The sequence below is a fragment of the Lynx canadensis genome, chromosome A3 (assembly GCF_007474595.2).
Source record: "Lynx canadensis isolate LIC74 chromosome A3, mLynCan4.pri.v2, whole genome shotgun sequence".
NCBI lineage: Eukaryota > Metazoa > Chordata > Mammalia > Carnivora > Felidae > Lynx > Lynx canadensis.
The window spans coordinates 89,997,214-90,022,133 of record NC_044305.1 but is presented as its reverse complement, the minus strand read 5'-3'; the positions used below and the strand labels follow the sequence as shown (position 1 = coordinate 90,022,133).

The following is a 24,920-nucleotide window of genomic DNA, read 5'->3' as shown; positions in this document are numbered from 1 at the left end:
AAAATTGTTCTTGTTAAAGTGAAACTTCAAACCACATGTTACAGCAACAAAATGACCCTTTAAATTAATAGCACTGGTTTTTCACATCCAGAATAAGATTTCTTTACACCTTCAGGGAGGCTCTTCCTACAAGTTTTCAATGGCCTGATTCCCAAAGTCAAACTCCCATCCACATGACTGCTGCATGTTAGGCAGAGCTAATGTAAAATATTAAATTATAACTTTGCAGTATTAGATTACTACTTTAAAGGAATGATTAGAAGCCAAGTTGGATAGATTAATGACGCATTAGTAAAGAAGCATGAAACTTACTATCAGTCTGTCTTCAATCCCCATTTGACAAACATCAACATTGTTTATTTAACACCTACTATGTGCCTGATAGCCGCAATGCATCTGACATTTACTGTCTCCAAAACAACTATGGATTTGAATTTCAAGTAAATCTCTTTGGTTAGTCGCCACATTTACTCAAGATTACAAATACAGGTGCTTTTTTCTTTATTCTTTTCTATTTTTTAAAGACAAATGACACTAGATCATTAACATTTGGGTACTAGGACAGCTAATTGCCTCTGCGATCTTCAGAGCCTTGTACAGTGCCTGGTCCATGGAAAAACTCTCAGTGTTTATTAAATCTCAGAGCTCCTTTCCAAGGGATACTGCCAAGAGGTAAAGCTCTAAGCCTCTCCCACTTGATCACAGCAGAATGACTAAACTGCTCACTAATCCAGAACCATCCCCTGAATTTAAGTGCAAATTCTGTATTTTCATCTGCACCAATCCTGGAAGAGCTAACAATCTACCCTTAACATTTATTTTAAAACTTGGCTGATTTCCAATGGCACTTTGTCCAAATTAAACTGTAGAAATGTTATGGATTCCGGAGTAAATGTGCTTGATTAATCAAACAAGTTGGAAAACTATGATGTTAGTTTTTTGTTGTTGTAAATTGATCACTGTAATTTCCACCTTCTATGTCATTTATATTTTGTACACACATGAACATTGTAATTTTGATAGCTTTTAACAGGTTGACATATTGTTACTTCTCCTTGCAGTAGGTCAGAACTATTTTCCCATTTGTAACTATAATTCAATAAAACTTAATCCTGTCTGCTCATCTTGCAAACTATCATCTTCTTACATCTCCAGAAAACTATCAAAAGAATAAAGGCAGGGGCGCTTGGGTGGCTCAGTCGGTTGAGTGTCCGACTTCAGCAGCTCAGGTCATGATCTTGCAGTTTGTGACTTCAAGCCCTGCATCAGGCTCTGCTGTCAGCACAGAGCCCACTTCAGATCCTTTGTCCCCCCGACTCTCTCAGAAATGAATAAACATTTAAAAAAGAAGGCAGTTGGCAGAAGAACAAGGAGGGAATAAGTCAACTCAAGTAAGTAAGTAAGTAAGTAAGTAACTTAAGTAAGTTGACTTACTCCCTCCTTGTTCTTTCTCTTTCTATCTCAAGCTGCCTGGAACAGGAGCTATATCATCTGCCTGCTTGGAAGCCAAAATACCCAGTCCTGGTAGAGAAGAGAGGATACACAGGCACCTGTCTCAGACTCAAAATGCGCACAGCAAACACCTTCCAATCTGTCAAATCAAACACACACATTGAAAAAAATAAATGTATACAGAGGAAGGGGGCAAAGTGAAGGGGGGCAATGGCAAGCACATCAAGAAGGGCTGTGTAAATCCAACAATGTGTGTACATTGAGCTGCATGGTTTAGACAGCACCTAGAATAGGCCTAACCACTGACATGAATCTTACAGATTAAGCTCCTGGCTTGGCACAATCTGTTGGGATGTAAGACTAAAAGGACTAGACTTGTTTCTCCACCGTGCTTTGTATCAATTTAAGGCACAGGATTAGGTGTCACCAAATACAAGAATATCTATGTCAGTTACATCCAATGAAAAAGATTAACTGTGATTAGGACACAACTAAAACTGTAGCAGGAAGATACGGTATTTTGGAAACTCACTCCACCCCAGTCAGAAGTGTTTTATTAAAAAAAAAAAAAAAAATGGGGAAACACACACACACACACACACACACACACACACAGAAAACCCTTTTAATCAGAAAGTCTGATTAAATTCAATATTAAGTTCTCAAAAACCTATCGGGGAAAGCCAACAGGTTACAACAAAGCAGGCAGCTGCTGACAAGTCTTTGGTGGAAAAGTAAGTTGCATACTTCTATAAGCTGCCCTAATGATTATCAAGCCCGAGTTTTGTTTTTCAAAAATAGTTTCAAGATATACCAAGGAAACGTACAGACACCCTCAACAGTACAAAGATGTAACAATGAAGTTTAAGGATATAGGAAAAACCAAATATGACAATACACACAAATCTATAAAATAAGCCTTTCAATCCTAGAAAAAAATGGGAAACCTCATGAATGTAATGCACATAAAACGAGGACTAACAACACATGGAACCACCCTAAACATTTTCCCAACACTAAGCCATGAAATGACAGCTTAGGACACCATTAACATGTAGTTTTTACATACATTATGTATGTAAATTAGAGTAATTTTTTTCTACTCAATTACCATTTCTTCCTTTTTACCTTTTCCCTAATTTTCTCTAGCAACACTTTTCCTTTGGTTTAACCAGTTGAACTCAAAAGGTTTGGAACCTAAAGTGAGTATCAACTCTTATTGGAATAGCACTTGGGAAATGCAATCCTAGAAAAGGCAAATTTTAACTGAAGTGGCTTGACAAAGTTAAGCATCCGTTCTCACTGTGACAATGTCCTCCATGTTAATCACTAGGTTGATGGCTTCTCTTGGCTGGATCACACGACCCAGCATGATACTGGCGTGCTCCGTGGTGAGGTACTGCAGAGTTCTGTGCACAAACTCCCAACCATTTAAGCTTTCAATAAATACAAAGCATCATTTTAAACCATTTCGGTAAAATAAATAAAAAATATTGCATTTCTGTTGGCCTGTTTTGCCTCTTGAACTGGCTTGGACTGTTGTTTGTGACAGAAGACACAACAGTTAATTAGTAGCAACTCCACGCTCCTTAGGCTTCAATACTTCTCGCTCTTCAAGCCTCAGCACCTTTTTTGCAGCAATAATGGTATTCTTCATTAGCATCGCCACTGTCATGGGACCAACACCCCCAGGGACTGGAGTGATGTAACCAGCTTTCTTTCTGACGCCTATATAGAAACAGGATAGGCAGACTGCCTTAATTATAGCAAAGGAAATGTATGCATAACATACCATGGAAGAAGCATTTAAAGAAAAAGCAAGAATATATGTAAGCACCTTCATAAACCTCAAACTCATTAAAAAAAAAAATCATATCTACATGACTCAGGGGTAAAGCTTTTTGAACATACTAATAAAATAACATTCACATAATAAGGAGTTGTTCAATGAATATTTATACATTTAAATAACCTATAATTTACTAGTCATACTTTTCCTCCATATTAAATCAATTTCAAAAGAAATACCTGGATGGGTTAACTGTATGTGAAGCATAACTATAATAATTATTTTTATGTTATTAATATTAATATATTAACAATACCTACCTACAACAGTTTAATTTTATTCTATTTTATTTTTTTACTATTTATTTACTAGATTTCTTTAACTATATACTGTTTACCCAAAGCACCAAACAAAGTAATTTTCTGGAAAGTGAGAAGATTTTTTTTTTAACGCAATCTTAAAGCAAAAATACTTAAGCACTTAGCCTTGTGTCTGATTGCTTATTAGAAATGGAAAGCTAGAAACAGACTTAACAGCATAAAATTGAGATAAACATGATACCTTAAAAACTGAAAGGAGAAATCTACTAGTATACTTCAAAAGTCAGGAACGTGACTTTTTCCTGGACCATTTTTAACAGGTTCAGGTTTGTGATCTCCCCTTTCAATGTGAAAATGATAAATCTGTAACACCTTCTAGGAGACTGAATGATGTCAGAAAGTCACTTCATTAAATTTTCAGACTTGTTAAGTCATGAAGTCGTTTCAACTATGAAGTAACCCTAAAGAAAGAATGAACACCTTCCTGAAAAGCTTATAGCTGGTCCCCATAATCTTATGATATAAACATCCTAAAATGATTCTAGAATGGCTACCATTTCTTAAAAGATTTCTCTTTAATTCATGTGGGATACATTTTAAGTTACCAGAGTAACCTAAGTGGTTTTTTTTGTTGTTGTTTTTTTTAAAGTACTCTCTACCCCTATCATGGGACTCAAACTCAACGACCCCAAGATCAAGACTCGCATGCTCTACTAACTGAGCCAGCCAGGCGCCCCCAGAGTAATGTAAGTTTAAAAGTTAAAGAAAAAGTAAATGATCTGTCCTAAATGTCCATTAAAGGTAGTATTTACTGACTTTATATTTTAAGAAAATTATACCATATACCTTCAAAATCCACATCTCCAACCAACTTGGGTTTAGCAGTGATGGGATCTTGAATTCTATTTATTCCCACATCGATGACTGCTGCTCCCTCCTTGATCATATCTGCTGTGATCAGATTTGGAATGCCTGCAGAGACAGGAATGACAGGAATGGTCACTAGTACCGAAAAAAAGATTCCACCTGTCACAGTCTTATCTGATTTCAATTTTAAGGGACATGGAAGAACTAAAAAGCTTATTTCGTGAAAACCTGTGAAAACTGTTAAGCAAGGAACGACTGAAACGTCACACAGTAAACAGAAATATTTGGGCCCATTTGAAGTAACATTACCCACCAAGTCTATAGTGAAAAGCCAAAAACCAACACCGCGCGTACAGTTCCCACCTCATCTTTGTGGGCAGCTCAGAGGGTCATCTCTAAAGGAATGGGAATGGGGTAGCAGAGAGGCAGGCAAATTCTAAGATTCTAAGGGCTGTCCTTCCATCCCTTCCCCGGTGTTCATACCTGCAGCAGAGACCACAATGTCTGCGAGAACTGTATGTTTCTTCAGTTGCTCTTTGGGAGTGTATCGATGAGATATTGTAACAGTGGCATCGCCTAGGAGTTAAAACATAGATGTCCTGATTTCTGAATCAAAGCTGAGATTGGATTAGGTCTTAATTAACCAACCCATTTTAGAAATTCACCATCTCTGAAAAAAATAATTGACTTAATTCATGTACCATATTTTCTGGCCAGCTCAGTATCATTTACTTTTCAGAAATTAATACCCAATTTCTTATAACTTTCATCCCCTCATCCTATCTCTATCCTTTTGAATCATATATAATTAAATTTATTCCTTATCCCATTTAGCAGCCTTTCAAGAATTTTACTTTTCCTAAGCACAATGTCACTAGAATTACTCAAGGTTTAAAAAATAAGCGTGTTGAAACATATTTGGAAGTACATAGTTTTGCCATTATTTCTGATGTAATCATGTAAGATCATATGATAATCACGTGTGATAACTGATTTATGAGGCTTTTCAAACTCACAGAACTTGACATAATGACACACTACAGCCTTTTCAAGTCAATCCTTTACAATGGTCTCAGATTTTTTTTCTATCAAATGACATACAATGGGATACTAACTTTGAACTGTTTCTTAGCCCCAACTATCCAAGCCATAAAGGAAAATGTGTAATCGCCGTCAACCATGCTTACACTCAAAACTCAAATTTAATTGAGGCATATCCATTTCTGTAGTAGGTCCCTAATAAAGGCATTTAAAAGTCTCAGGTGACACGAGTTCAGCTTGTCCTACCAAGATTATTCCCCAAATATGCCAAATATCTGCTAACAAAATCACAATAAATACACATGCAAAGTTTAACAAACATAGGACAGCCTCTGAAGGTTTGCACAAAAGGGAGGAGGGAACACTCCTCAGAGCTCCATTGCCTTACCTCCAGGGCGCTCGTGAGCCCCATCTGTGTGTAGTAGCATTGCAATGGGCATTCCAACGTTTTTTGACCTCCCAGCCACGACCACATTCTTCCCCAGGGTTGGAATGCCTATGAAGAAATATATATATATATTTGCATTAAAAAGAGTGCTAGACTATCTTAGAATGAGCACCAAAGAAAAAGGCAGACAGATAGCCTTGGACATAAACCAGTGATAACGAAGGGAGTTACTAAGCTTGTTGCCTCATCAGTCAATGGGGCCTATCACCTGCTACATAGAGTGAAGGCTAAAAAGACAGAGAAAGCACCCTGTAAGCTACAAAATTTTATAGGAGTGTGCACTATCAACACAATCAAATCTTAAGTTTCCTTTATGGGGGCTTCTGGATTAAATAGCAACAAAGTTAAAGTAGGCAAACAGTCAAAACAGGCAACTGCAGAGAGAGGTAGGCTCTGGGGTCAGGACTAGAGGATGTGTGGCTGGAGTATCGGAGCATCCATTCTGCTTACTGTAGGACTTTTTATCATCTGTAAGTACTATTTTTATAATAGTTAACACAGACATACAACTACAGGATAGACCTACCAGTTCGCTTAATTATTTCCCAGACACCCCATGGGGTAGCTGGTAACATGGAATACTGGTCCAAACACATTCGCCCTACATTAATTACATGAAAGCCATCAACATCCTTGTCTGGAGAAACGGCATTGCAGATCTTTCTCTCGTCCATGTGCTCTGAAAAAGAAGTCAGAGTAGTGGCCTTAAGTCACTGTTGTATAGTTACGACGGTCTGACTCCAACTTATCTGGTTTATCATGCAAACCAGTTCCCCTTCCACGACTTGCCTCTGTGATTTACTTGTTTGTCTGCACAGAAGGAACACACACCAGGCAAAGACAAATGCTAATATCAAAGCCAATATCCTCTTGTACAACTGCTTCCCTCCAATGCCATTTTGTATCAAGATCTCAATACCAGAGGTGCCTGCGTGGCTCAGTTAGTTAAGCGTCTGACTCTTGATCTTGGCTCAGGTCGTGATCTCATGGTTCGTAAGTCCAAGTCCCACATCAGGCTCCACACTGACAGCATGGAGCCTGCTTGGGATTCTCTCTCTACCTCTCTCTCTGTCCTTCCCCCACCTGCTTTCTCTGTCTCTTTCTCAAAATAAATTTATTTATTTATTTTTTTTTTTAATTTTTTTTTTTCAGCGTTTATTTATTTTTGGGACAGAGAGAGACAGAGCATGAACGGGGGAGGGGCAGAGAGAGAGGGAGACACAGAATCGGAAACAGGCTCCAGGCTCTGAGCCATCAGCCCAGAGCCCGACGCGGGGCTCGAACTCACGGACCGCAAGATCGTGACCTGGCTGAAGTCGGACGCTCAACCGACTGCGCCACCCAGGCGCCCCAAAATAAATTTTTTTAAAAAGACCTAAAAGTAAATAAATAAATAAATACATAAATACATAAATACATAAATAAATAGGGGTGCCTGGGTGGCTCAGTCGGTTAAGCATCCAACTTAAGCTCAGGGCAAGGTCTCACAGTTTGTGGGTTCAAGCCCTGCATCAGGCTCTGTGCTGACAGCTCAGAGCCTGGAGCCTGTTTCAGATTCTGTGTCTCCCTCTCTCTCTGCCTCTCCCCTGCTCACACTCTGTCTCTCTCTCAAAAATAAATAAGCATTAAAAAAAATTTTTTTAATCAAATAAATAAATAAATAATCTCAATACTAAATTAAGGAGCAATTAGTATTCTGAGTAGGGCTGTGGATATCTAATAACATATTCACTCTTTTGAATTTAACTCCCTTTAAGTCAAATCCACATGAGGAGCCAGGTATATAAAGTAACTAAGAATCCTCTACTCCTCAGAAATCATTCTAAGTGGTGGAGCCCAAAACTCACCTGGAAGAGGCAGCTGAACAAGGAGGCCATCTACATTATCATCATTATTTAGTTTATTGATTAAATTCAACAGTTCTTCCTCTGAAATTGAAGCTGGTTTCACAATTGTCTCACTGTTGATTCCTATAAGATTATTTCAAGGTTAAAAAAAACATTGAGGCATTTAATGAGCAATGTTATGTTGCCTGCCATGGTATTCTAACCTAGAATGTTTTCATCACACTCAACCCTGGTAGCTAAAAAGCCTGAATCAGTTCCCAAGGCACCTAAAAAGGTACCTTCACAAATATACACACTACAGAATGTTGGCTTGACAATTCTATACATTATTCTACGCTATCCTCATTAACTTCAATTTACAGACAGGGAGACTGAGACTCAGCAAAATTGAAACACAAGCCAGTTAGCAGTGAAGGCAATCCTTCCAGTTCCAAAGTCCATGTTCTTTCCACTGCACTGTGCTACCTCCCAGTGTCTTAAAAAGCCACAGCTTGCTATTTTCTAGAGGTTCTAAAGGTTTTTCAAAGAAAAGGGGAGCAAATGTCCACTGACTGATGAATAAAGAAGATGTGGTATAGGGACGCCTGGGTGGTCCGACTTCGGCTCAGGTCATGATCTCATGGCTCATGAGTTCGAGCCCCACACCAGGCTCTGTGCTGACAGCTCAGCGCCTAGAGCCTGCTTCAGATTCTGTATCCATCTCTTTCTACCCCTCCCCTACTTGCACACTGTCTCTCTCTCTCTCTCTCTCTCTAATATAAATATACATTAAAAAAATGTAAAGATGTGGTACATGTATCATGGAATATTACTTGGCCATCAAAAAGAATGAAATCTTGCCATTTGCAATGACATGGATGGAGCTAGAATGTATTATGCTAAGCGAAATAAATCAGAGAAAAACAAACCCCATATGATTTCACTCATATGTGGAATTTAAGAAACAAAAAAGATGAACATATGGGAAGGGGAACAAGGAGAGAGGGAAACAAATCACAAGAGACTCTTAACAAGAACAATCTGACGGTTGATGGAGGGAGGCGGGTGGGGGATAGGCTAGATGGGTGATGGGTATTAAGGAGGGCACTTGTGACGAGCACTGGGTAAGTATATAAGTGATGAATACTGAATTCTCCTAAAACCAGTATCACACTGTATGTTAACTAAATTTAAATTTAAAAAAAGAAATAAGTAAAACCAACAAAGAAAAGGGCAGGAAGCCTCAATCCTCAGTGGTAATGAACAGAGTGTACTAAAAGCTCATGGTCCACCCACACGTCGTTTCACAGCCTTTCAGAAGGGAAGAGCACCAGGGGCTCACACCACTGACCCACAGAGGAGCAGGGAGAGGCAGAACTGAGACCAGGAAGTCTGTGGTATAACAAGACCTAGAACACAAACCTCCCATCACCCATACCCTCGGCTTCTACATTCAAAACTCTAACCACCTCTAACCTGCATGATTTAATTGGCTTTGGACTCAATTGCTGGAGAAGCTGAAAGCTATTTCCTAGAAGTCAGAGTCACTTCCTTCAAGCCAAGGACGGTGTTCTAGGCCACATCACTGAGGTCTCCTCAACCAAATCAAACTCAAACATCTCAGCCAGACTTGCATTATTGCTCAAGGAAAGCAAATGTAAATTGTGTTGTGTCACTTGTCAATGTCACAGAATTTAGCTTACATTCCAGAAGGCACCAAGAATACCAACCATATTCCTTCCATCCTAGTCTATAAACCTCCCCAGCAGATAGGCTGGATTTCTTTATGACAACATTTTGGATACAGTTCAATCACATTAGCCTCCTCTGACTGTCTTCTAATCAGACAAAATAATGAATGACAATGAAGTTTGCCTCAGGTAAGCCACAGTTTAGCAGCAGTCAGAGTCTGAGAGTGACACATACCCACTTCTGCCGCTGCCCTGGTTTTGTTGAGGACGTAGGAGTGACTCGCAGGATTTTCACCAACCAGAACCACGCTCAGGTGAGGCCGCTTGTTACCCGATGCCACCCATTCTTCCACCTCCTGCCGCACTTCCTGCTTGATCTGCTGTGCAAGTTTCCTTCCAGAAATGACAACAGCTTCATTTCTGTGGAAGGCAACAACAGTCACAATACCAGAGAGCTTAAATTTTTGTGAGAAGTAAAGATCAAACTATTAAATAAATAAATAAATAAATAAATAAATAAATAAATAAATATTATTAAATACCCCCAAACTTAAAAAGTAGATTAAAACACATGGTGCCTAATCTGAGGGACAATGGAAATCTGCAGGCCAGGTTCAAAGTGGTAAATCTGTGTCCAGCTACATGTTCAGGAAGATAAAGTTGACGGAAATAGTTATCATTATCACCCTGAAGCTCAGAGAGTGAAGTGACAGTGAGGACTTGACAAGCTGGCTCTCAAATCCAGATCTGTCTGAATCCAGAGTCCAGGCTCTTCCTGCCACACCATTCTGCCTCCTGATCATTGACAAATTGATAGACCAAAAAAAGTTTTTCATTGCTTTATTTGACCCATCATCACTATGAGGTCAAACAGGGTCTCCTACGCACTTATATACCGTTTGTAGTTTGTGTTTTGCCCATGTTATTCGCATCCAGTCATATGTTTCAAACCATTTCCCAGTTAAGTCAATTAGCTTTTAATTTCTATGATGCTTTCAAATATATAAATTATGTTATGCAATTAAACCAATAAACAACATTCTGGACAGGTCAAACCTCAAAATAACAACTGCTGCCCCCAGCCCCTCCTGGAGAAGACTTTCCCAGTAAGAATAGGGGCTGGGAGGAGACTAGTAGAGGTTCCATCTCATGGGTGGCAGTGTGCTCTACCCCGGAACCCCATGGCCCTTCCACAGCTGACTGACTAGCAGTGAGTATCTGACATCAAGGACGACAATTTCTAGGCAGGCCAGTGGTCCAGTTGGTACAAAAGCTCAGGAAAGTGGAAGCAGTGGTAGTTAACCTAGACTGGTAAGAGCTTCTCCCCAAACCACATTCACACACTAGAACCACAGGGGACCTGTTGGTGGGAGGCCCCGAAGAAAGACATAGAAAAAAGCAAAGAGAGAAAACAGCAGTTACACTCATGGTAGACAGAGCAAGAGATGCAAAACTGCTACTGGGGGTGAGGCAATGGAGAAAACTCAGGGTCCAAAAGAACCTCCAGTTCCCCAAATCATGTTCAGATCTCTGAAAGGCCATCTCTTCCCGATAAGAACTGTTTATGCAGCTCTTCCTGGGTTCCAATGTGGAAGATTCCTGGTTTTCTTAGCATCTGCTCCCTAAGCATAAAGGTCTCAGTGTAAACAAGTCGTCCCCTTTAGATTTGTCCTCAGTATCATGAAGAATGCTCCAACCTCAAGGCCGAGATATACAACTATTTGAAATACTGAAACAATTTCCCCTTACAGCACATATTTAATTGTCAGGGATAATAACATCAAGGTACTAGTTATCTTGTAGGTCAGATATGATTCATTCCTTTTTTTCTTTTTAAAGATTTTATTTTTCAGTAATGTCTACACCCAGTGTGGGGCTCAAACTTACAACCTCAAGATCAAGAGTTACTTGCTCTATACGTGCCCCAGAAATGATTAATTCTTAAGACCACTGTTAACTAGGGGTGTCTGGCTGGCATGTGACTCTTGTTCTTAGGGTGGTGAGTTACAACACATACATACATACATACATACACACACACATAAATGCCACTGTTAACTACAATGGAATTTTAAAGCTCCAACAGTCTTTTTTTTTTTTTTTTTTTTTTTTTTTAGCGTTTATTTATTTTTGAGACAGAGAGAGAGACAAAGCATGAACAGGGGAGGGTCAGAGAGAGGGAGACACAGAATCTGAAACAGGCTCCAGGCTCTGAGCTGTCAGCACAGAGCCCGACGCGGGGCTCGAACTCACGGACCGCGAGATCATGACCTGGGCCGAAGTCGGCCACTTAACCGACTGAGCCACCCAGGCGCCCCAAAGCTCCAACAGTCTTTAAGCCATCCATGCTTCCTTTCCATTTGTATTAAGATTAAATACCTGCTTTAAACCAGATGAAAATGTCTTAGATGTACAGCAGTAATTTTACATTTAAACCTTATATTAATTTGTACTTGTATCTTGGGAGGTATTAAAAAGATATAATTTTAGAGTAAACGAGGTACTTTTACCCACATTTTATGTAATGATACTAGCATAGCACAAAGTATATAATAGTACCTCATTATACCCATGGTATATTAAGGAACTGAAAACATGTTCACATTTGCAAATCTATTTCAGAATTACATCTGAAGGGGACTTAATTCAAAGGGCTTTGAACACAAACACCTCTGGCAACATTCCTGGGGAATAGCCCCAGTCCAGAAATGCATTTCCCAACCCTGGAGAAATTGGTTAGAGTTACACACACACACACACACACACACACACACACACACACACATCCTTAATATATAATAGATATATTTATCTACTTATACACTCATAAGGATATGTGTGTAAACGTATATACACATGTATAAATATTCAGAAAGTCTTAAACTACCCTTCCTTAAAAGGTTCCTTTTGAAAGCAATGAACTTAGAGAAAATGATAGCAGCACATTGGGGCTAAGAATGATATACTCAAATTAAGGACACAGGGTTCTGAGAGAACCCAGTGTTCCAAGTCCCAAAGGCAGGTTCTGGATGTTATGCCAATTAGCTTTTTAAAAACTGTCAAAGAGTAACAAGAACCAAAAACAAAGCCACAACACAATGAGTATCTTCTGTAACAGAACCTGTTTTAGCCTTCCTCTGCATATACAGCTCTGCAGAATGTGAAACACAGTCCTGCCAGTGAGTCATTACCTAATTTCCCATCATCTCTTTTGCCAAAGGGCAGATAAAATAACTGCTACCCCAAAAGAAACAGAGGCTCAACTTAGTCCCATAGGGAATCCAAAATGTATTAACTATATTAACTAACACTTATTTAAGAATTAAATGCTTTCACAGATGTGTTTAGAAAATCTTCCATTAAAATTATGAATGAATAAAAATAAAATAAAATAATGAATGAACAGACTAGAAAAAAGTCACAAGGACTGTTCAAATAAAATTCAAAACCAAAAGCCAACTCAGTAGTATCTTTACTCTCCTAATTCAATAGCTTTACAGCACTGTAATTTTCCATAAAAAAATTTTCAGGTGCACTTTATGATTCCTGATCAGGTTATTCTAGAAAGACTTCAGTTATCTACTAATTAATGGAACCAGTAATGAGTAAAGAAAGCTACAAAGGGGGACAGAACTAACATCTATTAAATACTAGATATTTTGCTAAGAATTTTACATACATTACTCTCAGTTACCTTGGGGTTATTATACTAACACTGGTATATAGAAGGGGAAACTGAGGACAGTAGAAACAAGATTCAAACACACTCAAACCTCTGCCTCCAAAGTCCATTTTTCCCTATGCCCCACTGTGTCCTAAACTATAGTACTATCTCTGCAACCATGAGTTTATGCTCCTGAAACTCTCTGCCAACCCCCTCTTCGCCAAAAAAGGAATACACACAGACTCATAAAATATATCATTGTTTTACATTTACTAGCCAGCAGTGATCAAAGCAATACCAGGAAACCATAAACACCAAACACAGTATTGCCTTCAGAGATGTGGAGCCTACTTGTTCATTCAGAAAGGCAAGTCAAAGGAGGGCATTTGTTACTGGAGAGTGAACAAACTGGTCCAGTTTTCTAGGTGATGAATTGAGGATCCTAACAAATCTCTTCAGTCATGAAAGCCACAGGCACACATGGCCAGAACTCAGGAAGGGGACAAGAGGGAGGTGAACAGACAGTAATGAGAGATGGGACTGGAAATGCAGGTCAGGGTAAGACCAAGAGAAGTCTTGAGTGTCCTGGGTCTTCTTTCAAAAACGTATTAATCCGCATTCTGTGTTACAACAGCACCTTGGCAATGCCTCTAATAACATTTTTACACTGACTGGAAATTACACATGTGTTCTGCCCCCTGAATTCCATTAAGGAAAGAAGACTTGATCACCCCTGAATTCACACAGCTTAGCGCAATGCCTGCATGAAAGAAAGAGCTGCTGGTACAAGGCTTAGATCGCCGGCAATGCAAAGGCTCTAAAGGTGGGCGTGAGAGTGCGCAGGTTTAGGGTGACAAATCACAGGCCCCCTGAAGACCCTTCAACCTAGGTTTAAGAATGGGAGTTTGAGGTCCGGAAAGATCAGGAAAAAACCTATTACCTCCCTAAGAAAATGCAAACAGCTCTTTCTCTCCTTTTCTTGGGTATTTAACCCTTCAGTTTCTCAGCCTGGCAGACCAACTCCGGGTGGACTGCATCAAAGCCCTGGTGAACACAGCACATGTATTCTCCTGGGAGGGGAAAGAGGCAGCCAGAAGAGCAGCCCGAGCCACATCCACCTCCCGAAGGAGGAGGGAAGTGCGGGTACCCGGCGAGCAAGCCGGCTCCGGGATTTCATCAGACTGCACCAACCCCCTCCGCCGCTAGGGTCCGGACTCTCAATGAAGGCTGCTCATTCAGAGCCCTTCCCGGCGCTCGCCAAAGCGTACCCTCTGCTTTCCGCAAGCGGCTCGGCATCACAGCCAAGGGCGGCCGGCAGGTTCTGGCCAGTGACCTCGGTACAGTCCTGCGTTAATCGGGGCGCCCCAGAGCCCGCCTGCCCCTTCGCTCCGCACCGTGGGCCCCGTCCTGCGGACGGACTGACCCCAAGAGAGGGCGACGCCCCGAGGCTGCGGGAGACCTGCTTCCTCTAAAAGGCCGGTTCCGGGTATCAGTCCATCCCACGGAACGATGGCCCACATCGCAGCCGGGGGCCGCGCGCGACTGCCACGTCGTCCCGCCACCGCCCGGGACGGAGATGCTCAGCAGAACGTCCCCCAGCGCCCCTCCGGAGCCCGGCCGGCCCCCCGCCCTCGGTTCCCTCAGCTTTCGGCGCTGACCTGGCTCCCGATCCTCTTACCGAGCTACCGAGAGGTGGAAGGGGCGATGACGGAGGTGGCAGCTCTGCGCGGGCCGGAGCAGCCGGATGGCCAACGTGGACACGAGGGAAGGAACAGCCATCACCCGCGCCGGTGTCCGCGCCAGAAGAGAAGCGCGCGCGCGGGCAGCGCAATTATACCGCGGCCGCGTGGCAGGCCCCGCCTCCCGCCCGCACCCGTTGGTCCCTTCCCAGTAAAGTCCAGCTTACGATTGGAGCAAGAAGAACTAGGAGCAAGGCCCTGAAAGGCTCGGAAGCTTCGATAGCCTGCAGAGATTGGCTGAGGAAGGCAAGCCCCTGCCAAACACAGCTAGTGTCACGGAAGCCCGGCTAACGCGAACAAGAGTTTGTTCATTCATTGCTTGAACAATTATCTGGGCGCCTACTGTGTGCCAGGCACCGTAAAGAGTGGATAGGAAGATAGACAGAATACCAACTAATAAATGCAGAAGAATGATAGAAAGAAACTATTTGACAAAATGATAGTAAAAACGGATCACCGATAGATGTCAAAACAACTGGGTGAAACTGGATTAGGAACCAGGTAGGTACTTACTGGGTTGCCAGATCTTGCAAGTAAAAATACAAGACACTCAATTAAATTTGAATTTCAGATAAATAATTTGGGAAGAGGGATATACTTATACTAAGATAGTATTCGATGGTCATCTGCAATTAAAATTAAATTGGGCTTCCTGTATTTTATCTGGCCACCCTTTTTGCATAATCTTAAAGTATCTCTCCCACAAAATACTTATTAATAGCAAAGGGGGAAAATAGTAAATTTACAATATGGAAACCTGACAGTCATGACCTTAATTAAGTGATCAAAGTTAAGACCATCAGTAGTGGGACAAACACACATGGTGCACTGAGGAGGATGTATCACCTAATAATCTTAAGTCTGAAAATTGAATGAAATGGTTTTTCTAAGCCATTAAGTCCCCTGAAAACTGTTACAGATTTTTTCATTTACACACCAAGAGGAGAGAACACAGACCTGGAATATTAAAACAAACAGTCCAGGAAAAAGCCACATTCCTAAAATTTTGGAATTTACTAGAGGACATTAATCTAATCACAAGGAAATCCCAGATCGAGAGACATTCACGAGAAAAGCAGCCTGTACTCTTTGAAAAATATCAAAGTCATGAAAAACAAAGAATGAGGACCTGTTCTAGGTTAGAGAAGTCTAGACATGACAATTAAACATAATGTGTGATTAAGAACAAAAAAAAATGGTTTTCTTTCTCTTTGTTTCATTTTTCTTTTTTCTTTCTCCTTGCTATAAAGGATATTACAGGGAAACTGGCAAAATATTAATAAACTTTGTAGATCAGCTAATAGCATGGTATCAGTGTAATTTCCTGATTTAACTAATCATATAGTGGTTGCATAAGAGAATGTACTTGCCTTTAGAAATAAAGGGGCATTATGTCGAAAACCTACATATAACTTTTGACTCCACAGAAATTTAACTACTAATAGCCTACTGGTTTTTTAATGTTTGTTTGTTTGTTTATTTATTTATTATATTTATTTATTTTTCAGAGACAGAGTGAAACAAAGTGAGAATGGGGGAGGGGCAGAGAGAGAGGGAGACACAGGATCCGAAGCAGGCTCCAGGCTCCAAGCTGTCAGCACAGAGCCCAATGCGGGGCTTGAACCCACAAACCATGAGATCATGACCTGAGCCGAAGTCGGACGCTCAAATGACTGAGCCACCGAGGCGCCCCTATTTATTTATTTTTAAATTTAATGTTTATTTATTTTTGAGAGAGAGAGGCAGAGCATGAGCAGGGAAGGGATAGAGAGAGAGGGAGACACAGAATCTGAAGCAGACTCCAGGCTCTGTACTGTCAGCACAGAGCCCTACACAGGGCTCAAACTTACAAATTGCGATGTCATGACCTGAGCTGAAGTTGGACGCTTAACTGACTGAGCCACCCAGGCCCCTAATATTTATTTATTTTTGAGAGAGAGAGAGAGACTTAATGGCTTAGAAAAACCATTTCATTCAATTTTCAGAGAGTGCAGGGGGGAGGGGCAGAGAGAGAGAGAGGGAGACACAGCATCTGAAGCAGGCTCCGGGCTCCAAGCTGTCAGCACAGAGCCTGATGCGGGGCTCGAACTCATGAACCGTGAGGTCATGACCTGAGCCGAAGTCGGATGCTCAACCAACTGAGCCACCCAGGTGTCCCTAGGGTTACCTGTTTAAATATTTGTTTGTTAGGGGTGTCATAACAGAATATCACAGACTGGGCAGCTTAAACAACAGAAATTTATTTTCTCCCAGTTCTAGAGGCTGGAAGTCCATGATCAAGGTGTTGGCAGGGTTGGTTTGTTTGTTTTCTCTTGAGGCCTCTCTCCTTGACTTGCATCTGCTGCTTCTCGCTGTGGTCACATGGCCTTTTCTCTATGGCAGTACACCTGTGGTATCTCTCTGTGTACGCCTTAATCTCCTCTTCTTATAAGAACACCAGTCAGATTGGATTTGGAGTCACCCTAACCACCTCTTTTTAACTTCGTTGTTCTAAAGGCTCTATTTCCAAATACAGTCAGATTCTAAGGCACTGGGGATTAGGGTTTTAACATATGAATTTGGGGGAGGGCACAATTCAGTCCCTACCAATGGATATGCATGAAGACAAACTGATAAAGCATGTGGCAAATGTAACATATTAACAACTGGGAAATGGGTGAAGAGCATACAAGCATTATCTGAACTTTTCCTGCAACCTTTTGTGTGTCTAAAATTATTCCAGAATTAAAAAAAAGAAAAAGACCAGTAAGATTTCACACTCTCATGGTGCTTGGGGGTAAGGTAGACGTACAGTGAACAAGAAAAGAAGTAAGAAAAAAAGGCATGTGGTACCGAGAACACTCTAGACAGCAGATATGAACTGCCGTATGGGTCAGAGGACTCGCAGAACCTGTGCCCAGTCAGCTACAGTGAAGAGGCCCTTCCAGTCACCTGGATCTTACAGTGGTGGCTGTGAAGAGGGAAAGCAAACAGACATGCCCAGATGTCTGGACACCTAACCCTCTGAACAGATTTTGAAAATTCTCTTTTCCCCAACTGTGAACTCTCAAGAGTGAAACCATGAGAACATTATTATAATGTTTTTAATGTTTATTTATTTTTGACAGAGGGAGAGAAAGCACGAGCAGGGAGGGGCAGAGAGAGAGGGAGACAGAGGATCCGAAACGGGTTCTGCACTGCCAGCACAGAGCCCAATGTGGGGTTGGAACTCACGAAAAGCCAGATCGTGACCTGAGCCGAAGTTGGACACTCAACCAAGTGAGCCACCAGGTGCCCCCATAATATTTTTAATATATTCAACACAAGGATTTACTTCTATGCTCCCCCATATTGAAATATCATTTATTTAACAAAAATACTTTACGCTTTGATTTTTAGTCCAAATCCTGTGGGGTGCAGGTTCTCAAGCCCTTCTATAGTCAGGCTCACCTAGCCTTTCTGCTCTCCTCTTCCTTTGCTCTGCCATCCACTCAGTACTTCACTTCTACCTGGTGTTTGGTTGGCCTCCTCTCTCTGCTCCCAAGAACCACTGCTGTTCATCCCTCAAGGCTGCACCCCCAGTCTGCCTGACTTAAAAGCTTTGCCTGTGTCTTTGTCTTCACTTTTTTTTGAGAGAGAGAGTGAGAGTGTGTGAGCAAGGGAGGGGCAGAAGGAGAGGGATAGAGAAATTTTTCTTTTTTCTTTTTTTTTTTAGAGACAGCACAGGTGCGTGGGTGGGTGGGGGGCAGGGGCAGAGGGAGAGAGAGGATCCCAAGCTGACTCTGCACTGACTCAGGGCTTGATCTCATGACCCTGGGATCATGACCTAAGCCCAAATCGGATGCTCAACCCACATAGTCACCCTGGCATGTCTGGTCTTCACTTTGAGTGGCCCCAAATGTTTCACCGACACATAAGGAAGAATCGGGACCACACACAGGCAAAATCAAAATTTTTTTAAAGTTTATTTTATTTTGAGAGAGAGAGTGAGAGAGTGGGGGAGGAGCAGAGAGAGAGGGAGAGGAGAGAATCCCAAGCAGGTTCCACACTGTCAGCACAAGAGCCCAGTGCAGGGCTCAAACCCATGGACCATGAGATCATGACCTGAGGCTGAAACCAAGAGTCAGACGCTTAACTGACTGAACCAGCCAGGTGCCCCAACAAATCTTTGCTCCAACACAACTTGGACAGTATGAACTGCCCTCTCCTCTGGACTGTCACAGCATATAGGACTATCTTCTTTCAGCCCTCAGAATGACATCTTGAGATTATTTTGCACCTGTCTATCTCCTCCAATACAGTGTGGCCTTATTTATAAGAGAATTCATATCTCATGACTCATCTCATTCATGCAAGCACAAAGCATAGGAATGACCAAACATCTATTAATAATCATTCTAGTCATAGCTAACCTTTACTGAACACTGACTATGTGTCAGGCACTGTTTTAAGCATTTTGTGTATATTATCCTATGTAATTCTCACATTTACCCCATGAAGTAAGTGCTATTACTATCTCCATCATACAGATAGAGGAAATGAGGCACAGGAGGTTTAAGGAATGTGTCCAAGTTCACAGAGCTAGTAAGGGAAGGGGCAGGGGCTGAACAGGCTGGCTCCAGAGCCCCTGCTCTAATATCACCTACCACTTATTGAGCATTTGTTCTGTGCCAGGAGAATACCAACTTCATGGTTCGTGAGTTCAAGTCCCACATGGGGTGAACACGAGCTCCGCTTCAGGTGAACAAGAGTCCCATTTCTCTCTCTCTCTCTCTGCCCCTCACCCACTTGCACCCCCCCCAAAAAAAAAGAATAGAGGTGAGGGGCGCCTGAGTGGCTCAGTTGGTTAAGCGTCTGACTTGATTTTGGCTCAGGTCATGTTTTCGCAGTTTGTAGGATCAAGCCCCGAGTCTGTGGTGTCGGCTTGAGATTTACTCTCTCCCTCTCTCTCTCTGCTCCTCCCCTTCTCACTCTCTCTCTTTCTCCCTCAAAATAGATAAATAAACATTAAAAAAAAAAGAATACAGAGATGATGCTTTACCAAAGTGGTTAAAAATACATGATTCTGAGAGCAGCACCAATCAAGAATTGTTACGTAAAATACTGTTGGTCTTCCAAACATCAGTACTTAGATGCCAGTCCATCATGTTCTTGCTTATTATTTCCTTATGATTAATTATAAATCAATTACCTCTTGTATTTTATCGTGAACATAATTCAACACATTTTCTATTTGTCCTGATTTTATTCCATTCAAGATTAAAGGTGGTAGTAATATTGAGGGGAGTGATTTGCTGCAGAGAACAACATAACTAACACTGTGTGCCAGGCTTTATGTTCTAAATGCTTTATGCTTAGGGGCGCCTGGGTGGCTCAGTTGGTTAAGCATCCGACTTCAGCTCAGGTCATGATCTCACAGTTTGTGAGTTCGAGCTCCGCATTGGGCTCTATGTTGACAGCTCAGAGCCTGGAGCCTGCTTCAGATTCTGTGTCTCCCTCTCTCTCTGCTCCTCCCCTGCTCACATTCTTTCTGTCTCTTTGTCTCAAAAATAAATACTAAAAAAAATAAACTAAATGCTTTATGCTTAATAACTCATTTAATCCTCATAATAACCCTATAAAGTAGTATGCTACAATATTCCCATTTTCTAGTCAAGAAACTGAGGCACAGAGAGGCTAGTAACTTTGCCAAAATCACATGGCTAGTAAATAGCAGACTATTTTTTCAAACTCCTTTCCTTTCTTTTTTCAAGACACAAGAAAATTAGTTTTTGAAAATTAAGAGAATAGGAAAGAAGTCAGCAACCCAAACTTTGGTTTCTGAGACTAATAATAGCAGCATATACTAGGCACAGTTGTGTTTTACATGTATTATCCAATCCTCATACCTATCCTATTATTACTCTTATTTTACAGATGAGAAAAGTAAGACACAAAGAGGTGAAATAACTTGGCCTAGGTGCACAGCTGGTCAGTGGCAGAGCAAAGTAAAATGCTGAAAAAAATGTAAGAGAAGAGGCATTATAAACTTTAGGGTCACTGGGATCTCTCCATGACAGAAAGCAACTTGACCTGAATTTTGTCACTATTGCTCACTCAAGAAAGAGTACGCTTTCAGAGAAAGCTACTACTCTTCGGTGAGTACTGCAAGCCATGCCTGGGTGACAGAAGTTTTCATCAGTACATCTGGTTCCTGCCCCGGTCCCTTCCCGAACATGTAGGCAGTTACAAGGCCTCTGTCCTGAATCACTGTGGTGGAACCTGAAGGCGAGAATCAGATTTCCCCATAGTCGCTGCTTTCATAGACTTTCCCTTTAGTCTTCATCTTACCGGAAGCTTCAAGATCACTCGACAGGGTTGACCCCCTCTCTTATTCTTCAACACTCTTCTCTTGCTTTCATAACATCCCCTCCTAGTTTCCCTTCTACTTCTCTGGCTTCTTCCTCTCAAAGTCCTTTGCCAGTTTCTTCTCCTCTATGTGGCCTTTAAATATCAGGTTCTATCCTGGCATTCTCTACTCTCCCCTCGGCTATTTTATTCTCAGCCATGGCTGTGACTATCTCTATGCTGCTAACCCCCAAGTTTATCTCCATCCTGGTCTCTTCTGTGAGCTCCACATCTGTGTCTATCCGTATCATCAACATTTCAGAGTTAATACATTCAAAACACAACTCCTGATCTACCCCCAAAGCTGATTTTCCTCCTAGTCTTTTCTATCTTAGTCATTGGGAAAAACCAGCTACCAGCTAGTTGTTTGTGCCAGAAACACAGGACTCAGCCTTGAGTCACACCCAGCTCTTCACTGAGACCTGTATATTCTTTCTCCAGAATAGGCCTCAGTTCCATCCACCTCTCTCCATCGCTCCAGTCTGGGTCAACTCCATCTCCTGCCCAGACAACAGCACTAGCCTCTTAAGTGATTCAGTATTTCACAGTGTAGCTGGCACCATCCTTCTCCTGAAAACCTCTCGATGGCTGGCCACCTTACTTCAAATGAGATCCAAGATTCTTGTGGCTGCCTTTAGCCCCCTTCACCTTTCTTCTTGCCTGCCACACTCTCATCACACTGGTTTCTTTCACAGCCTTGATCACAGCAAACTCTTACCTGCTTCAAAGCCTTTGTGAATGCTGCTGGCTCAGAGCAGATCCTCTTCTCTGGCTCTTCAGTTGGCCAACTCATCTTCTGGGGGCTCGGCTTCAATAGCATCTCCCAAGACTCTCCGGTCTCTCTTACATGTCTCTTGTTAGACTCTCCGAATGCTCTTGATGCATTCTGTGCTTTTCTTCCTAATAGTAGTTATGTGATTATTTGATCAATATCTATCTTCTCCAACCAAATGTATGCTCCAGGAGGACCAGGACTATGTATTTTATTTATTTACTTTTAAATGTTTATTTTTTTGGGGGGGAGGGGCAGAGGGGGGGACGGAAGATCCGAAGTGGGTTCCATGAACCCACAAACCACGAGATCATGACCTGAGCAGAAGTCAGATGCTTAACCGACTAAGCCATCTGGGCCCTGCCCATGTATTTTATTCACCAGTCTATGTGACTGACAGAGGTCTGACCATAGACTTAAGATATTTTCAAAGTGGAAACTTTCACCCAGCTTCTTTGCTGAGTGTTTTCGGTGTCTGCTCAGTTGGGATTTCTCTGTCACAATCTGCCACCTGAGTCCTGAGATAACGGCCAGGGGCCGCTTAGCAACTTGACTGCCTGTCTTTTCCCACTCACTTGTGAGGGGGGCTAAAACACAAGCTGCTGCTGACTAGCATCACTGGGAAGGGCAGGAACTTTGCTGTGAGCCATGTAGGAAGAGGCCCCACGTGCGGGTGAGGTTGTCACTGCAAAGTTGGAGTTTTGCAAATGATGAGACAGGACACTTACACAGAATGAAAATGCAAGGTTGCAAATTCTGTTCGAGGGAGCTGGAAAGGGGAACTGCGTGATGAATGGGGTTGGGGGGGGTTGGGAGAGGTTCAGAAAAGGCAATACTGGCTACTTTATAATTTACTGCTTATAGCTTCTGCTTTCAGCATCTGCTGTGAACAGATGGTGGGCTAGGATCTCTTTAGCCAACTGAGCCAAGGATGGAGTGAACCTCCCCTTGTCTTTGTAAACTATAGGCTGTGGGTGTCGGCGGGGGGGGGGGGGGTGGCGATTGCCCTGTAGCAATTGGCAATTAGCTCGAGATCTCCCTCCCCCAACTCAGAAATCTTATCTCTGATTCCTAAGTGAACTATATTGATATCCTGGTCTCGTATTGACCTATGTGTGTTTTTGTTTTTTCCCAAATCCCTGAGACTCCTCGCTTCTCTCATCCCCAAATCTAGTTATCCTGAAAGGTTTTCTAATAAATAGGTAGCTTTTCATATCATCAGGGGTTAGGCCCAACTTAAAGAACAAACCATTAAGAGGGGGAAGAACTTTCATGGATTCCTTTCTCCCCATGCTGTTTAGAAATATTTTCAGGGTAATTACATTACTTAATAATATAAAAGTATAAATACAGAAGTATTTTTATGTTTATAGCTTTTTACAGCTATCAAATCACACAGTTCTAAATTGAACACCAACAAAACTACTAAAATTAATAAAATAAAAATACCATCATTACTTAATGTGACAGATTACACTTGGATGAAATGGAATCACCTGCAACACGAGTGTGGTCGTGCCAGGTACTGGGCGCTGGGCGTTCTGCACCACCATTTCCTGAGCTATGACTCTATTCTCCTACAATTTTCCTTTCCCTTGGTTTCTTCATTCCACCATGGTATCAGGGAGCTGTCACTTGGTGCTAATGTGTTGTTTTCATATCATTTGCTCCTGTTAATGTTTCATCAAGTCCTAACAACTTGGCACTTTGGTACCAACAAGAGCAAGCACAAATGGACCCATGGTACTGAAATTGTATTGTTAGGGGATCATACAGATGATCTAGAATTGCACTGTCCCATATGGCAGCCACTACCCACCTGTGGCTGCTGAGCACTTGAAATGTGGATAGTCTGAATCGTGCTGTGTGTAGATGTAAAATAAACTCATATCATATTTTGATGACTTAGAATGAAAAAGAGCAAAATATCTCATTCAAAATTTAAAAATTGATCCATATCAAAATCACATTATTTGGGGTATATTGGGTTAAGTAAAATATATTGTCAAGATTAATTCCACCTGGGTTTTTTGTTTGTGTTTATTTTTGCTTTTTAAAAGATGTATACTAGAGGGGACCCTGGGTGGCTCAGTCAGTTGAGCATCCAACTCTTGATTTCGGCTCAGGTCACGATCTCACAGTTTCATGAGTTCGAGCCCCAAGGCGGGCTCTGTGCTGACATCGTGGAGACTACTTGAGATTCTCCCTCTTTCTGCCCCTCCCCCACTCTTAGGCAACCAAGAACTGGTGAGAACAAGGACAGGATACAAGTGTCCTTCATAAGTCACTCATTTCCTGAAGCCAGGGGTCTTGGCATCAAGGTGTTTGGAGTCAGTGGTCTTGGAGAACATTTATAGGGACACTGCCTGGTCCCTCCTTAGATGTTATCTGTTGTGATGGAAGACTCCAAACATATCATTATTTCTTTGTCTATTACAAGGCATATGTAGAGTGAGGTGGGGGTGCAGGTCCTAGCAAGAATAGAAGCTGGCAAAGAAGCAAAGGGAAAAAAGCCAGCTTTTTTTTTTTATGGGGGTCCCTTCATTTTCCTGTCTCAATAAACCATGTCAAAATTTCTTCCTTTTTAAATAGAGAAAGTTGCAGTGCATGGGTGGCTCAGTCGGTTGAGCATCCAACTTCAGCTCAGGTCATGATCTCATGGTTCATGAGTTCAAGCCCCTCATTGGGTTCTCTGCTATCAGGGCAGAGCCTGCTTCGGATCCTCTGTTTCTCGGCTCTCTGCCCTTCTCCCACTTGCAAGCGCATGTGCGTTCTCTCTCTCAAAATTAAATAAACCTTAAATAAGTAACTAACTAAATAAATAGCAAAAGTGAATCCAGTATATGTTCTAAGAATAGTCTAAGTGAGCTCTATATCTGAACTCATTTAATCCTCACAGCCATATGAGGTTGTCCCCCATGTAGATGTTGGGGCATTCCAGACAG

At 41.8% G+C, this 24,920-nt stretch overlaps 1 protein-coding gene across 1 annotated transcript; it reads right to left on the bottom strand.

Annotated features, from left to right (window-relative positions):
• Positions 1–2,063: 2,063 nt before the first annotated feature.
• Positions 2,064–14,898, bottom strand: MTHFD2 (methylenetetrahydrofolate dehydrogenase (NADP+ dependent) 2, methenyltetrahydrofolate cyclohydrolase). Its single transcript, XM_030310888.1, has 8 exons — positions 14,777–14,898; positions 9,670–9,854; positions 7,765–7,887; positions 6,444–6,596; positions 5,858–5,965; positions 4,912–5,004; positions 4,408–4,533; positions 2,064–3,180 (listed from the first exon to the last, which is right to left on the bottom strand). The coding sequence occupies exons 1-8, from the start codon at positions 14,875–14,877 to the stop codon at positions 3,017–3,019; spliced, it is 1,053 nt and encodes a 350-aa protein (XP_030166748.1). The 5' UTR covers positions 14,878–14,898; the 3' UTR covers positions 2,064–3,016.
• Positions 14,899–24,920: the final 10,022 nt, after the last annotated feature.

Coding starts and splice junctions, on each gene's coding strand:
- MTHFD2 (XM_030310888.1), bottom strand. CDS start 14,877: ATGGCTGTTCCTTCCCTCGTGTCCACGTTGGCCATCCGGCTGCTCCGG. Junction 6,597..7,764: donor TGTTCAGCTGCCTCTTCCAG/GTGAGTTTTGGG, acceptor CTTCTTTTTCAG/AGCACATGGACGAGAGAAAG. Junction 5,966..6,443: donor GGAAATAATTAAGCGAACTG/GTAGGTCTATCC, acceptor ATTTCTTCATAG/GCATTCCAACCCTGGGGAAG.